At 35.5% G+C, this 18,744-nt stretch overlaps 1 protein-coding gene across 1 annotated transcript in view; it reads right to left on the bottom strand.

Moving 5' to 3' along the window:
- The window catches only part of LOC140443710 (proton channel OtopLc-like), a 127,996-nt gene that overhangs the window by 96,442 nt on the left and 12,810 nt on the right, over window positions 1-18,744 (bottom strand). Inside the window, exon 2 of the mRNA XM_072535093.1 lies at window positions 16,447-16,737. Coding sequence (XP_072391194.1) covers window positions 16,447-16,737 — 291 coding nt within the window. The remainder of the gene's footprint in view (window positions 1-16,446; window positions 16,738-18,744) is intronic.

Here is an 18,744-nt window from a genome sequence, read left to right as displayed (position 1 = left end):
AATAAGCAGAGCTAGAAACATCCTTGGAAAAATTCGGTTTCCTAGGAAGAAATGACCGAGGAGAAACGCTACTAGGATTCCTGCTCCAGAATAATTTCTTTAACATGAACAGCTTCTTTCACGAAAAGATGCACAGAAGACGGACCTGGAAAAGTCCAAACCGTAGAAAAAGTAACGAAATCGACTACATCATAAATGACAAAAAAACAAATAATTAAAGATGTAACAGTACTCAACAAGTTCGCCACAAGCAGTGACCACAGAATGATACGAGCGAAAGTTCAAATCAACATAAAAAGAGAAAGGAACATAAAGATTAAAAATAATATCAACAATATAAATAATATCATGAGATATCAACAAATATCAGTAATAGCACATGTCAATAATAAGCTACTACTGCATGAAATCTCCGAGAACGATCTTAACGACTTGAATAATTGCATCATAAACGCCTTACCAGAAAGTCACGAAGTACACTGTCCTAAAAGAAAATCAGATAGTAAAATAAGTCCATATACTGAAACGCTGCTGGATCAAAGAAGACAAATGAAAAGGGATAATAATGCAGACAGTCACACTCTAAGAGAAATAAATAAAACTGTTTCGAAGGCAATCAGGAGAGAATTAAGGAAATTTAAAACCGATAATAATGAACGCACTATAGAGGAAAATAACAGCCTAGAAGTTTTACGCAGAAAGCTAACAAATGCGAAATGGAGGGGTAAGAATACAAAGGGTACAAGTACCTTTGTCTTATAAAATGAGATATATGTACTCCTGAAAACTAGATACAATTATTTATTGGAATACATAGGATGCAAGTGCATTTTGTAACTCCTAACGCCACCTTTTGGGTACTAGAAAAAGTATGTGAACATAATTGTAGATATAATACTTTGAATTATTGTTTTTGTGTTCATTTGTTAATTAGCTAAAGCTAAACTAAAACGTTTCAACTAATAGATAAATATCACTACTGACGAATCATAACAATGGAGAGCGACGAAGATAAGTTTTTTGTTAATTTTAAACAATAGTATTACACTATTTATATTTATTTTTCCTAAATGTTGTGAGGTTATTTATTTTTGTTTCCAGATTCTTACAAAACCGATGAAGATGACTCGTACCACCCTTCTGGGAGCAGTACTGATAGTGAAAGTGGTTATAGGAATGAAGCCAACTCTATAACAAATGAGGCAATGTCATCTGTAAGTAGTCTATCTTCTAAAAAAACTAGAAAACGGCAAAGGCACGAATCCTCATGGAAAATTAAAAAACGTCAAAATCTACGAACCCACGGGAAAGAGTATGTGTGCCATAAAATGAAATTACACGAGGCCAAATCGTTAGTCGCGTATCCACATCAATGTCGTTATAAATGTACAGAAAATATATCTCAAAATGAAAGACAGCAATTATTTAATGCGTTTTATGAACTGCCATTGTACGACCATCAGACATCATTCTTGTATAAAAAAAGTAAGTATTGTAAAAAGAAAAATGAACAGAAACATAAGCAAGGGTTTTAGTACACAAATTTTTTTGTTGCAAAAACGAGTGTGCAAGCCATATTGTTTAAAAACGTTTGAAATTTCAAACAAAAGATTTACATTTGTATGCAAAAAAACCAGTGACCTTGGAATAGTTGAACCAGATAAAAGAGGTAAAGGACCGAGCAATAGAAAGATCAGTGGAAACGACACAAAATTGATTACTGATCACATCAACAAATTTCCGAGATACAGAAGTCACTATTCTAGGAAAGACAATGCCACTTCAAGGTATTTGTCTTCAGAGTTAAACGTCCAGTGTATGTATAATTTATACAAAGAGATCTGCCTTGAAGATAATAGGACCCCAGTCAAGTTATCTTATTACAGATATGTGTTCAATAATCATTTCAATTTACGATTTCATAGACCACATTCTGATACCTGTTCCAGATGTGATAAGTACCAAAATATTATTAAACACTCAACAGATCAAAGAAATGTCGCTGAAACTAAGGTTCAACTATCTGTCCACCAACGTAAAGCTGAGCTAGCCTGTGAAACAAAAAAAAATAGATATAGATACCTACATATCTTCAGCAGGTACCTTAGTTGTATGTTTTGATCTGCAACAAACTTTACCCACTCCGCTGATCACAACATCTAAAGTGTTTTATTTGAGGCAGTTGTGGACATATAACTTTTGTGTTTACGATTTGTTGCACAACAAGGCTCATATGTTTACGTGGTCTGAAAATATTGCTTCGAGAGGGTCACAGGCAATAGGATCGTGTCTTCTGCAGTTCATCAAGTCGCTTCCACCAACCGTAACAAAACTTATTGCCTACAGTAATTCCTGTGGAGGGCAAAATAAAAATAAATACATAAGCAAATTGTTCATGTTTCTTGTACAAGCTACTCACGTAGAGGAAATCCACCATAAATTTTTAGAACCTGGACACACGTATATGAAATGTGATCGTGCATTTGCTCTTATTGAACAAGCCAAAAGAAAAAAATCCACAAGTATTTATCCCACAACATTGGACTTCCGTTATAAACTCATCTGCAAGAAGTTTTGTTGTGCATGAAATGACTTAAAAAATGTTTTTTACATTCCAAAAATTAAATACTCTAATAAACGATCCAAAACTAGATGTGGAAAAAAGCCTCTATATTTTAGAGAGATAAACCACTTTAAATCGAGAAAACCAACCGAGAAAGCAAGCAGGATTCCGATCAAATTATGGTACCAATGATCACCTCCATACACTAAAGATACTCATTGAAAAATCTGTAGAATACAACAAACCTCCTGTCCTCACTTTCATAGATTTTCATAAAGCGTTCGACACGATCGAAATATACAGCCTTATAGAAGCAATGAACGACATCAGGATTGACCATAGGTATAGTGAACTTATTTACAGTATTTACAAAAATGCCACTATGACTGTTAATATACACGATAAAACCCGATCAATAAAAATTAAACAAGATAAGGCAAGGAAATACATTGTCATGGAAATTACTCATAACGGCATTAGAGTATACCTTTAAGACGATTAATTGGGACCACAAAGGAGTAACAATAGTCGGCGAAAACCTTAATCATCTTCTTTTCGCAGATGGCATTGTCCTTATCACAGATAATTTAGGAGAAGCCTCAGATATGTTAAATGAATTGGACTTTTCATGTTCGAAGGTGGGCCTCATAATGAACTTGACCAAAACTAAGTTTATGAAAAATATGGTCCCCAATAATCATTTACCTATTTAAGACGAAGTGATAGCGTAGCGTAGACTAATGCATATTACTGGTCATGACCTATGGGGCCGAAACTATGACTCTAACCAAGACTACGGCTTCAATATTAAGAGTAGCACAGAGACAAATGAAACGGTCTATGCTGGGAGTGACGATGCGGGACCAAATAAGAAACGAAGATCTGCGAAGAATGATGAGTATTGCTGATGTTGTGGAATGCATAACGGAACTGAAATGTAACTAGACCGGCCATGTAGCGAGAATGCATGACTGACGATGGACGAGCAAAATTACAAAATGGAGGCCAAGAACAGACAAACGTAGTAGAGGAAGACCACCTACACGTTGGGCTCACGACATCAGGCGTATCACCAAAATTAGCAACTTCTTCTCTTCTTTGTCAACCATTTTCCATCCACTCCTGAATGTAGGTCTCTCCCAATTGCTTCCATCTTTCTCTATCTTGCGCCAATCTTATCCACTGTTTGCCTGCCACTGTTCTTATGTCATCTACCCATATTTTTTGAGGTCTTCCCATGCTTCTTGTTGTCGTCCTTGGTCTCGATTCTAGAATTCTCCGTGTCCACCTGTTGTCATTATATCGGGCTACGTGACCTGCCCAGCGCCATTTCATTATTGTAATTTCTTCCACAATATCCCTAATCTTCGTTCTACGTCTTATCTCTTCTTTTATTATAATTACAAAAAAGAGCAATACGGTATCTTTTTGGCCTCAGTAGAAGAACATATTGCAGAAGCTACTCCAACGATCACGGGATTTTCCCGCTTTATCTTTATATATTCTTGAAACTGTTTTCTTAATTCGTAAACACCTACATGTTTTTCCAGCAAGACCTAATCATGACTACTCCTATCTAAAATTATAAAAGCATATCCATCTTATTCAATAGAAGAGTTTCTTAACGAATAACTAAGAAGTTACACTTTATGTACAAGTAACTAAAGTATTTTTATATATATTTGGGTATCACATGCAGCAACTTAAACTTCAATTTATGCAATTATACAATTTGTAATTTATTTCAATTTTGCAATTGATTGTTTATTTTATTATCTTTTATTTTGTAATATATACGATTTATGTAATTTTAGTAAATTTTAAATTGTTATTGTTATTTTTATGACTTTTGTATGATTTTCCATTAAATTGTACAATTTTATATATATATTTAGGGATTCTACAGTATTCACTGCCTTCCCTCGCTCAACCGTTTCCATCTCTCTCTGTTGTTCCATTCTCCATCGTTCAGTCCTCTCTTACTCATGGCGTCGTCTACTTCGTTCCTCCAGAATTTTCGGGACCGTCCTCTTTTCCTCCTTCCTATGGGACTCCATTCGGTTATTTTCTTTATCCATCTGCTGTCGCTAGTTCTTCTTACATGTCCATACCACTTTAGTCTTTTTTGTTCTATATATGTTAGTATGTCTGTTTCTATTGATGTTCTGTGCTTTATTTCGTCATTACTTCTCCTATCCATTCTTGTTACTCTGCAGCATCTTCGCAGGCATTCCATCTCTGTTGCTACTATCTTACTGCTGGTTTTCTTGTTTATGATCCAATTTTCAGCCTCATATGTCATAATACTTCGCACTAATGTTCTATAAATCTGCGTTTTTGTCTTCATCTTTAGGTGTCTATCCCACCATACTGAGTTAAGTTGTCGGATTGCTGTTCTTGTTTGTCCTAATCTTTGTGTAATTTCTTCCTCTGTTGTTGTCTTTTTCGTGATTATAAACCCCAGGTATTTGAATTTATCCTTTCCTTTGATTGTTACGTTGTCATCAATCTGTAGATCTTCTATGTCCTCTTCACTTGTAGATAGGTACTCTTTTTTCGCGAGGTTAATATCTAGGCCAGCCTTGGTATATTCTTCTTGTAGTTTTTTCATCATGTAGCTGAGGTCGTCTTGGTCTTGTGCAATCACTACTTGATCGTCTGCAAAACTTAATGTATATAGGTATTCGTTCCGTACCGGTACTCCCATGCCTTCGCATTTTCTTTTCCATGTAGTCAAGGCTTTCTCTAAGTATATTTTGAATAGGGTTGGAGATGTGGAACAACCCTGCAGGAGCCCTTTTGTTGTGGTGAAGTCTCCTATGATTCTTGTTCCCATTTTAATGGACACTTTATTTTCTTTATACAGAGCTTTTGTAGCTTCTATGAGTTCCGTCTGTATTTCTAATTTGTACATTGCCTCCCATAGTTCTGACCTTGGTACAGAGTCATACGCCTTTCTCAGGTCCACAAATGCCAAGTGTATATCTCTATTTTTTGCTTTTTTCTTTTCCAACAGTTGTTCCAGTGTGTACAATTTTAAGTAACAATAAAGCATATTTCTATTCTATTTATTCTATTCTCTAATTCGTCGTTTTATTTCAACACTACGGTCCCATTCTTCATTTAGGTCACATTCCAAGTAATTGTGTGTGGGTACTTTCTCTAAAACTTTTCCTTTAACGTAGATTGTTTCGTCTTTAGTCTTGTTCTTACTAACAATCATGATATTTGTTTTTTTTGTGTTCAAAGTTATTCCATGCCTCTCGCAGTACTGCGTAGTGCGATCAACCAAAATTTTCAGCCCTTCTCTGCTGTCACCAAGGAGTATTATACCCTCTGCACATCTGAGATTATTTCCTACTCTTCTAAGCAAATATTAAAAAGTAGAGGGGACTTTTTTTTTAATGGCATAGACATTAGTCATTCAGCCAGTTACAATAGATTTTCCAATCAGACAAATACACAACTCTATCCCTAATAGAAAACTAACGGATAATTAATAGAAGAATATACGATAAGGAAACTTATAGGGTCACTTGCTTCTCGTCTAGGGGCCCATCAAGACATTCTAAGTAGACAAAGAGGGGACAGTACACATACTTTTCATACTCCCCTTCTTGTAGATATCAATTTAGATTTGTGTTCGTCTATTCGTATTATGACTTTCTGATATCAGTATAAATTTGTAACGATTTCACATCGTTATCATCTATTTCTGTGTTTCGTAATATTTTTAAAAGCCTTCCATGTTGTATAGTTGATAGCTCGACACTATTCTATGAGTGTTTCTATAGTAAATAATACCTCTCTAGTCCCAAAGACTTTTCTAAATCACAGGTGATTTCTTGTTATTCCAGCGTCTAGTTTTTTGTAAACACGTTTATGTATCACCCGCAAAAAAATTTTTTAAAACATCGTTCATCAAGCTGATCGTTCTATATTCTTCACATTTGATTTGTTGCATTTTTTGGGCTTTGGGATAAATTCAAATATTAGCCATTTTTTCGGAATTTTCCCGGTATAATAAATTTTATTAAATAATTCTACTAGCATATTAATGTGTCTCTGTTCCTAGTTTTAAGATTGCTATAGGTACTTCATCAGGGCTTTTTTTATATGTTTTGGTATTTTTTAATTTCCTCTTTCTAGGCTGGAGCAAATTTCAACAAAATGAGAAGAATACTATGCTATGTACAAGTGATTTCAAATTGGAACTAAAAGTTAGGTTGGCGAGGTGCAATGTTTTTTCGACTTTGTTTTATGGAATGGAATCTTGGACCTTAAATGCGACATCAATGAAAAAACTGGAATCATTCGAGCTGTGGGTGTATAGAAGAATTCTGAAAATATCGTGGTCAAAACACGTCACAAACAAAGAGGTTTTTAGAAGGATGAATAAAGAAATAGAAATTTTAAATACAATTAAAACAAGAAAATTGGAATATCTCGGACATATTATACGTGGAGTAAAATGCACCTTGCTCCAACTGATTATGCAAGGAAAGACCGAGGAAAGAGAAGCATTGGGAGGCGTAGAATGTCATGGCTGCGCAATCTGAAAGGGTGGTACGGATGTACATCAAATGAACTTTTCAGAGCAGCCGTCTCAAAAGTCCGAATAGCTATGATGATTGCCGACCTCCGCCGCGGAGATGAGATGGCACTTGAAGAAGAAGAAGAATTTTCTCTTTGGTAATTGTAGGTCCATTTCTACCTCTGGGTTCTATGGTCTCAATTCTTTCGTCACCTTCAAATATCTCTTTTATATATTCTTCGTATCTATTTATTTTCTCGGCACGTTCAATTATTATTTTGTTGTTTTGTTCATTAAGATTCCAGTACCTTATATGCCAGATGTTTCTTTAATTTTCGTCCATATGTTAAAATTGTCATGTTATTTACATAGACATTTTATTTCTGCGCATTTTTCTGATAGCCATAATTCCTTCTCTTATTTGATTTTTTGTTTGATTGTTTTATTTACGTTTTTTGTATTGTTGTTCGTTTTTATTCTTGTATTTCCTCCTTTCCAATATCAATGACTATTTGTTGTGTTATCCATTTTTTGCTTTTAGGGGCTCATCAGTTGTATTGCTCTCCAGTTGTTATTTTATATTGTTCCTCAGTATCTTCTCTCATCATTTTTCTATAGCTGGTCGTTTAAGGTACCATTAAACTGATTGTAAGTAGTTTCTTTTCTTTCTATTAACCGATTTAGAAATGAACTTATATGTGCAATCAATTTGTCATTTATATAATATTAAGTTTTGTATATTTTTCATCATATCCTCTGGTACATGTTTGTTTTTTTTTCCAAAATAAAAAATTTTTCTTATGGCTATGATTATAAAATTAATGACAGTGACATATTTACAGAGGTGTTAAAAAGTCCTGCATCACCTTACCAAATACATGAAAATAGAAGTTTAAGGCATTAACCTTAAATATTTTTTAACCATTTACTATCTACATCAAACAAGCACTTAAACAAAATATTATAAAATGGAAACACAGCAAAAATTTTAATTAATCAAAAAAATGTAGTTCGGAAAATTTTTTATTCAATATTACAAAAATTAGGCTATTTACATCAAGACGATATTGTACATCACATTGAAGTAATTTAAACTAATTTTAATATTTAATTGGTCTGCCCGTGTTTTTAATAACTAGTTCACATCTTTTGGGTATGGAATTTATTAATTTTTGCAGTTTCTCCATGGAAATACAGTGATGCCAAGCGTGGATTAGAGATTCGATTAATTTCGTTTTATTTGTGGGCTTGCTTTTTGATATCCTTTGCCATAAATTCTTGATGGGTTTGAGGTCCAGGGATTGCGCTGGCTAGTCGATCCTATCAATTTCATTACTCTCCATCCAAGCTTTAACCAATTTTGATTTATGGCAAGGAGCATTATTATCCTGAAAAATAAATTTTTCTTCGTCAAACAGGTCTTTTGCACTACGCAGTATCTTATTCTGTAGTACCTCAATGTATTTAATAGCATTTATCATCCCAGAGACAACGTGTAGGCGACCAACTTCTCGAGCAGACATGCAACCCCGTATCATAAAGGAGATTGGAGGTTTATTTGTGGGAAGAACACATTTTGGAGAAAATTCTTCACCAGGAAATCTTCTGACGTAGGCATTTCCAGCACGATTATTAATATTGAAAGTGGATCCATCACTAAACAGTGCACTCTGCCACTACTTTGCTGTCCAGATTCGATGTTCCTTGGCCCATTTCAAACGGTGCAATCTTTGCCTTTCTAAAAGCAGTGGTTTCTTCCGTGTCTTACATCCATTAAGTCCAAAACTAAGCAGTCTTTTTCTCACAGTGGGAGGGCACACGCTTACACCTGTAGATTCAGACCACAGTTTCGTTAATTGGGTGAAATTAAGGCTTCTGTCTACCAGACTTGTTCTTCCTAACGCAGCGTCATTCCGAACAGAAGTTTTTTTTTGGTCGGCCAGTACGCGGTCTGTCGTCAATTTTTCCTTGTTCAGCATACTTCTTAATTACTCTAATTACTGTAGGTTGATTACAGTTTACTGCGGATGCTATTTCACGACTAGATTTGTCGTTTTTATGGTTAAAAATAATTTCAAAACGCTTTTCGTCCGCTAATTTAGTTTGTTTGGTCTGGGATGAAATTTTGACCTTTTTATCATTTTATTAAAAATCAAAGAGTGTTTGGGAAAGTATATACTTTATTTCTTATTTTTTACATTTAATATTTTTCTGTTACGGTACTGTAGTATGGTCTAATTCAATTCTATGTATTCTAACGACTTTCGTAAAATATATTGTTTCCTGTAAAATCTGGTCATCTCATGTATTATGTTTAAGTGCGGAGAATTTTACTTCTCTTTTGTCTTGTGTCGCCAATACACACAAGTGTACAAGTACGGTTTCGTATTACGGTCTCAATTACAATACAATAGAGTGATTTATTGGTGTACCCTCTTGGTATACAGACCACACGCAACGGTTAGGAGGGTGGTTTCTGACCGTCTTAAGTCTCAACTCAAGACACTTCATCAACAGACAGCGAACGAAACGGACCTAGTGCGTGATAGGTCTTCGCCATCGAGCGCCGGCCGGCGCCACGACGCAGTACCAACGAGATTTCCTTGGCTACGATTCCAGTATTTCAAAGGGTAAGTCTATATTCTTTGTACAGACAACAATAATGAGTAAGACCAGTTTCTTTCCTAATTTATTGACAGTTATATTTGCTATTTTTCGCTAATTGATTTACAAACAAATTATTTCATTTTTTTCGTTATAATTATTTATCTATTATCATTTTACCAGCGACCTCATTAAGTTTTATACAAAACATTTGGCCACTTCGAGCTCGGATGATAAATAATTTTTTTGACTTTGATTCAATTAATTTCATTGTGTTTCAATTAATTCATTTCAATTAATTGTTTTTTTTTTCTTTTCAATTTAACTTTAAATCGGTCCTTCGGCATTCTTTTTAAATTTAATTTACATAATTAAATTGGATCATATTTACACAGCAATTTTTAAATTTATTTCTATTTTTATAATTCATAATTTCAATAGGTAAAATACTTTTATATATATTTTGATTAATATCATACATTAATTATACATATATTATATTTACGATTTATTGTGTTTTATTGTGATTTATTTACATATTTACATTATTTTTGTGTTGATTTTTATGAATTATTTTTGTTCTACTTGTACAATACTTTCCAACTCATTCTGTACGTCTTGTTTGTTAACTTAAACACATTTCTTTCGATTTTCTTTGTAATACTTATCTTTCGTTACTTACCTTTTATCGATATTCTTTGCAATTGATTTTGTTTAAAACCGTTCACTTCTTTAAATCTAGATATTCTCTTCGTATTGATTTGTTAATTTATGTTTGTATTGTCCTCTCTTTCGTGCTTGTATCTTACAATGCTCAACAAAATGAACAAATCCAACTTTTCGCGCCATACTCGGCATTCTCTAGATTCAAGGAGGCCTATGAAACGCATTCAAGTATCAAAACCACACGCCTTCATGATTATTCGTAGCCAGGGTAGATTTTCATAAGTCTCACAATCTTGTTTCGATTGAATTTATTGTCTTCTTCTACTCGCTTTCGATTATCGCTGTCTTATTTCAATATTTTGATAAAATCTCCTTACTTGTGGTTTCGTTAGTGTCACAAAGCACCCTAAGGTAACTAATCAAGGTGTTAAATGTGTCTTGTGTTCCGGTTCTTATGAGTCATATAAATGTTTGTATTTTTTGTGATTAAACGGCTTCAAGAACTTTTTCGTTGGTTAATCCACATAATTCTTGTGTACGTGGCCTGATTCCACCTCATTCGAAACGACGAATTGCACGGTTAGCGAATCACGGTCTCGCGTTTTGCTTCGTTTGTTAACCAACGCTCAAATTCATCTTGTTGCTTTAGACAATCACTTCTTCAAATACCAACATTTATAATTTGCATCACAAACACATTTAATGTCCTCGTCTATTTCGTGCTTTGTGTTCTGGTTCTCACTAGTCATGTAAATGTTTGTATTTTTTGGGACTAAATGGCTTCAAGAACTTTTCTCGTTGGTTAATCCACATCATTCTTGTGTACGTGGCCTGATTCCACCTCTTTCGAAACGACGAATTGCACGGTTTGCGAATCACGGTCTCACGTTTTGCTTCGTTTGTTAACCAACGCTCAAATTCATCTTGTTCCTTTAGACAATCACTTCTTCAAATACTAACATTTCTATTTTGCTACACAACCACATTTAATGTTCTCGTCTATTTCGTGCTTTGTGTTCTGGTTCTCACTATTCATGTAAATGTTTGTATTTTTTGGGACTAAACGGCTTCAAGAAATTTTCTCGTTGGTTAATCCACATACTTCTTGTGTACGTGGCCTGATTCCACCTCATTCGAAACGACGAATTGCACGGTTGGCGAATCACGGTCTCGCGTTTTGCTTCGTTTGTTAACCAACGCTCAAATTCATCTTGTTCCTTTAGACAACCACTTCTTCAAATACTAACATTTCTATTTTGCTACACAACCACATTTAATGTCCTCGTCTATTTCTTTCCACATAGTTGATACAGATCAAATATGTTTTCGCATCTTTCTTATAATTCGTATCCTGCTAGATACAGGCTCCACAGCCAATTTTATTTCCGTGATCTACCAAATCACGCATTTTTGTAATCAGATCTTATAGACATACTCATAGGTGTTGAATTGGTTTTTCGTTTCGTAAATTTTGGTCAAAATTCTTGGCGAACCAAATCATCCTGTGGTCTTAGAAATCATTTTCAATTATGTTCTATAAGGGCGAGTTTCTACGACTTATTCTATATTTTATTTCACCTCTTTCATTACTTCTATGTATACAAACATAGATCTTTTCTACAAAGGTTTTGGGAAGTCGAAAAGAGTAGGCACCTGTTAGTTTTGTCCCAACACGACGAAGCTCGTGAAGGATATTTCTAAGTTGTTAATTTTTCGAAAATTAACAGGCCGATTTTCTGTTATTCCACCGTTTTTACAACCCAATCCTCTTTATTTATCTTTTTCTCTTGTTTATATTCGCTATTTATTCTTTATTCTTATGCATATCTTCATTTTGTATGCTAGAGAATCGCTTCAGGAAACTTCCGAATCTCAAAGAGACATATGTTGCATTCGTGGAAGATTTTGTTACTTCTCAACATATGATGCCGGTTTCTGAATCCGATTTTAAATCGATTATTTCTTATATCTCTCACACAGTTTTCAAAAAACAAATTTTTATTTCGCTTCTTTTATCCAAAATTCGTACTAGCTTCGACGCCAATCTTTATGACGTTTGAGGTGGATCGGCCTTCTTAAACCTCTCCAAGAGTTTTTGCTACGTATCATTACTAACGGTACTTCTTCGTTTTCTTTCGCTCATAAACTCTACAAGAGTACTGCTTAGTTTTTAATGCTCGATGGTTTTCCGCTAGGCAGTGGGCCAGCAGCCATCTCGACGCACTTACGTCAGAATCACGCTACAAGTGATTCTCTTTGATACTACTCACCTTCTGCAGTGAGCACTCGCTTAGCTTTTAAAGCTCGATGGTTTTAGACAAATCGACAACGTCAGCAACCATCTCTAATTATTTTCAGGCTTTGGCTTAGGCATTTTGACATGTTGTTCGTTTACAAAGAGGAACCTTTCATTTTTACGGTACTGGGCCTAAAATGGAATCCTACGACTGATTTCTTTTCTCATTCTTCTTGTCTCTTTGACAAACCGTTCACAAAGCGGGCCATTCGTTTGTAAATCAGTCGTATTTTTGTTGCTATCCTCTTGTTTCTATTCATTTTCCATGTCTTTTTGCAAGTCAAACGTGTTCTAAAATCGTTGTGGTACTTCAATGTATCCTGGGATGATGAAACATCTGAACAGATACATCTGACCTCTGTACTTGTATGTGTTACATTTCTGGTGTTATTTCTATACAGGAACATCTATCGCGAGATCGGAGCTCTTGGCAGCTATACTGCTGACGGATCTAGTCACTTTTGTCAACGAGTCTAGTCCAATTTTCATGCTCGCTCTGTCTCGACAAGATTGGAACTCCTGGCAGCCATATTGCTGGCTGATCTAGTCACTTTTGTTAAAGGGTTGTTCGTCCGATCTTCCGATATTTCGATTCCGATATCGACGATTGCGCTCTCTTGAGCTAATTTTTCTACCCCAAATTGGCAATCGTATTAAACACATACACGAACTGATACCACACTTTACTCGGCATCAAATGCCTTCTAATCAACACCTCTCTGATTGTGTTAGTCGTGTTTTATCACTGGCACAATTATTAGAATTTTCACCAAACTGGCATTTTCCTACCGTGGAGCTCGTCGAAATATCATTACGCCGAGATTTCGACGCTATTCTTCTTCTTGTTTTTTCGCACCCCACGGAATTCTTATAGGAAAAGGGGCCAACGGTATTGTATATGACACAATCTTTCTAGTTTAGTCGGTCGAAAAATTCTACTGATTCGACGCTATTCTTTTCTAATTGATGACATTGTACGCGTTGTTAATCTGAGCACAGGGTCAGACGACATCCAACAATGGTCTGTGGTCAAAATATGACCGCCGCTTATTTGTCAATTCATATGTTATTCTTATTTAGTTCTTTATTAGTATATCGATCTTTGTCTATTCTTTATACTTATCCTTTCAGCTGTTCTTAAAAACATTCGTTTTTGGCGCGGGAGAATGTTTGGGAAAGTATATACTTTATTTCTTATTTTTTACATTTAATATTTTTCTGTTACGGTACTGTAGTATGGTCTAATTCAATGCTATGTATTCTAACGACTTTCGTAAAATATATTGTTTCCTGTAAAATCTGGTCATCTCATGTATTATGTTTAAGTGCGGAGAATTTGACTTCTCTTTTGTCTTGTGTCGCCAATACACACAAGTGTACAAGTACGGTTTCGTATTACGGTCTCAATTACAACACAATAGAGTGATTTATTGGTGTACCTACACTCTTGGTATACAGACCACACGCAACGGTTAGGAGGGTGGTTTCTGACCGTCTTAAGTCTCAACTCAAGACACTTCATCAACAGACAGCGAACGAAACGGACCTAGTGCGTGATAGGTCTTCGCCATCGAGCGCCGGCCGGCGCCACGACGCAGTACCAACGAGATTTCCTTGGCTACGATTCCAGTATTTCAAAGGGTAAGTCTATATTCTTTGTACAGACAACAATAATGAGTAAGACCAGTTTCTTTCCTAATTTATTGACAGTTATATTTGCTATTTTTCGCTAATTGATTTACAAACAAATTATTTCATTTTTTTCGTTATAATTATTTATCTATTATCATTTAACCAGCGACCTCATTAAGTTTTATACAAAACAAAGAGCAAATAAATGTGTTAGGGTAACTACAGTGTTTTTATAGTCAAAATATGTGGCAAATTTGTTATTAAGATTCAATTTAATAGTACTTTTTTTAATTTGACGTACTGTCAGATTTTAGTAAGAGCCTAAGAAGGTATCCATTGAATTCTGACAGGCAATGGTGGGGGAAATCTTTTTTGGACATCTACGTCATGGAACAAGACACCCTGGCATCTTTCGGCCGAGTAGGATACTAAGTCAGAAGACCCCAGGGTAGTGCCGGATTAACCGTGTTCCGGCTAAAACCTTAACCACCGTTTTATAGAGGTGGTCTTGCCACTCAATGAACAACTAAAATAAAAAACTAAAAATTCATAAATAACCATAACCATTACCGTAAATCAGAAAATGTTGCAGACGTTAGGCCGTAAACTAATAAATAATATTAACCATAAACTTTTGATCCATGGCTCAATTTCCTCCTCTGTCCTCCTGTTCCGTTTTCTTCATCACCCCAGAAAGCAGACAGTGTTCTTCTCTCCATTCTTTCTCTCCTCTCAACATTATGTTTACAACGTTTCTTTCGACCAGCCCAAAACCCATTCGCCTCTCGAAATCCCCCTCTCATTTGCCCGTCTCCGGCAGTTTAAAATGTGGGCGGGAGCATCTGGTACCCCACAAACAGTAGAGTTTGCCGAGGCAGATTTGCCTATTCTATTTGTAAAGGTGCCAAAACTACCATGTCTGGTCAGAAACTGCGTCAGGAAGTAGTCTAGTTTCCTGAATTTACATTCCCTCCACGGCCTTAGATCGGAAATAAGCTCCTTCGTCCGCCTTACCTTTCCTCTATCATTCGACCATTCTTTCTGCCACTCTACTATCGTTCTTTCTCTCTCATTTTAATCTATATTTACATTCATCCTCCTCGCATACACCCTCGCTCACTCTTTGCACAACAAAACCATCGGTATCACCGCTCCAATGGCATGTAGAGCCTCATTTGAAACTGTCCTATATGCGCTATATACCCTGAGGAGAATTTGCCTTTGCGAAGTCTTCATCAGTTTAACGTATTTCGCAGTGTTTAGTTCGCTACACCATACGGGGGCAGCGTAGGTTACCACCGACTGGAAAACTCCATTTAACACCTTTCTTTTGGTGCTACCTGGGCCTCCAATGTTTGGCATCAGCCGTATCAACGCGTCCCGATTTCGGTTCGCCTGCTCTACCGTCTTTTGGATGTGTTCTCCGAACCTTAGTCCTTCCGACAATCAAACTCCTAGATACTTAATCGATTTAACCGGTGCAACCTTCCACTATAAAACAAAGAGAGGATTTTTCCCGGCTTCCTTTGAGAACTAACACATCAGTTTTCTGAGGCGCTAGCTGTAGATCGTTCTCTCTGATCCACCTACTAATGCAACGCAGGGCTGTGTTAGCCGCATTAGCCATGTTCGTTTTCTGACTCGCCTTCGCAACCAGTACGAGATTGTCGGACTTTAACGACTTAATAATCACCTCATAATGTTCTCGGATTATAAATCCCTTCAATCAGATTATTTTAATCTTTTCTGTAGAATTTTGAGCGAGTAATTAAAAAACATTAATAAGTATACCGATAATGCTAATTACAAGCACAAACTTAAAATAAATTAGCGAAAATATACAAAAAAACTTGTGTTAAACCTCAAAAACTATAAGGCGCTTAGGTGATGAAGAACTTTTTAACGCCACTGTATGTAAGTTAATAGGGTTTTTCGAGTAGGGAAATCACATGGAGGGAAAGGTTTTAAATGTAAATAATATATATACATACTAGCAAATGACGACGAGTCTAAGCCGACAGTGCTAAAGAAAAATTTAAGTGTTACACATTTTTAGTGTATTAATAGAAAAGCACAAAAACTTAAACGTATATAATGCCTATTTATACCGGACTTTGGTTAGTATTTTATTGTAACAGTAAATATACTTACCCCATTATATACCGTCTTTGATTCATTATAGCCTGAGCAGCAGATAGTGCAATGGCTTGTGACGGTCGTCTCAAAGCTTGTATAATTGCTGAAGCTCTTCTGGAATTGTTCCTTGAATCATTAGTAGTATCCAAAGGTTGCTCCGAAACTGCCCTAGATAAAGATGTTGGAGTATCGGATATAGTTATTTGGGGTATCGTATGTTGAGATGTCGCTATTTGAGTTTGCTGTAGTGGGGGAGGCAACAGAAATGCATAACTTTCGTCATTGTGTCCTGGTGATGGAGGAGGACTAAAAAATTAAACATTGTTTTACTTTGTACATATAAAATGTATCTAAATTTTAACAAATTAGTTATTGGAAAGTTTTTATTATAAATATGCTAAACATATCATATAATCTAGTCAGGATATGTTTAGGCTTAGTTCTAGTTACTTTTAACTTTAATTTGTTTATAATTATGTATAAACATATCCGAAACTTTTATCCTCAAAAGGCCCGTTTTCACACTACGTCTTATTGTACGTTTTGTGGGTCATATAAAACGTACGACAAAATGTACGTTTTGTCCAGTGTATACACACTACGTTTTTCCTTCCGTTTTCTACCTCATTTCTAATTCAGAGTCTTGAGTTGTGTGAAGTTTGTTTAGTTTTTTTTTTATTATGAAGAAAACGCGGCCGCTTTCTTTTATTTTTTCAACTATAAAGATACTACGACTGAGGAAAAAGGAGATGAGGAGGGAAAAGACAAGATGGTCAAGAGAGTGGGCTTCTAAAAAGAAGCCAGTATTTCCACGTCTCGTTACTAAAACATGCGAACCAGATGACTGGGGCAATTATTTGCGAATGGACACCTCAGCCTATTGTCAATTGCTAAAGTTGGTAACACCATACTTATTGAAATAAGACACCTCATGAGAAAAGCCATTACACCCCATGAAAGACTCACAGCAACTCTCAGATATCTTACAACAGGACGTAGCGTCAAGGACTTGGAGTTTACAATCATAATATCCAAACCAGCGTTAAGCCAAATAATTCCTGAAACCTGTAATGCAATCTACATACTTAGTTTTAAAACATAACTACTTAAAAACTATTATACAATTCAATAAATTCCTCGAGAAAATCGTGGGTGCATTGCCGCAAATCTGACATTATTAGACTTTTTTTGGGAAAAATGAAACAAACTGCAGTGGAACTAGTCGTCAAATAAGTCAAGATCGGACGACTTGTCTGAACATGTATTTTCACGTAACGTTTTATCCTATCAGTTCTCGCAAAACTATGCTCTCCCATCATTTCTACGATCTGACCTTGGATTTCATTTCGATTCGACGTATGTTTTGCTGTTTACATGCCACTTTTATTTTATAGGATTTGTCTTATCCAACAAAACTTACAATAGGACGTAGCGTGAAAACCGGCCATTACATTTCAACTATTGAAGAAAGCAGCTACACCGGCGAACGATCTGGCCACGTATCAACTGTAAGTCATAATGTTTTTTATATCAAAGCACACAGAGCAAATAAATGGCAACTGTTTGTAATTTGACATAATACATTTCTTCCGAGTAAAAGCAGCCTATTTTAAAACCATAAAATAAAAAAGAACCACCGCTTAATGATGATACACCACAAGTCGAAGGAATAATCACAAGTAATTTGTACTCAATTACTTGTATCAGACCAAAGAATATTTATTCAGTTACATTTAAACAATGTTAAAGAACCTACCCATTCCTAATAATGTTTTGTAAATTTACTTATAAGGAATGCTCTTTCAAATTTGCGAAACCTTTCTGCTGTTTTTTCATAATGATTATCCGACTCCAATTTGGAAAATTGGACCATTTTAAAAAAAAATCTTCGAATTTTAAATTTTGATGTAGTAAAGAATGAGGTTATGAACTTGCTAAAAGAGGAATAGTTGCGATGTGATACTTTAATCCTAAACCTTGACTCGGACACAACATAATTCTCACTGGGCAGGTGTACCTGGCTAAAGATATGGCAAAATGCATATTGGTAGAACCGGTGCTAATAGAGCTTAAGTACTTTGTAAAATAAACATAAATCAGCTCAGAATCATAATGGGCTTTCTTACTGAACAGCTGATAGTCAAGAGACAACTACACATAATAAGGCTATTTGATTGAGTCTCTTAATTTCTGTCTCAATTAATCTGTAGTCTCTGAGGCATAGAACCTAAAATAATCAAGCATGTTAATTGACTGCTAGGCAGTAGATTATGGACAGCAAACACTATTTAAAGACTAGTACCAAGTAACTCC

Source organism: Diabrotica undecimpunctata, chromosome 6 (assembly GCF_040954645.1).
Source record: "Diabrotica undecimpunctata isolate CICGRU chromosome 6, icDiaUnde3, whole genome shotgun sequence".
Classification (NCBI taxonomy): Eukaryota; Metazoa; Arthropoda; class Insecta; order Coleoptera; family Chrysomelidae; genus Diabrotica; species Diabrotica undecimpunctata.
Note: the sequence above shows the minus strand (reverse complement) of the source record. Positions and strands in the feature narration are given on the sequence as shown.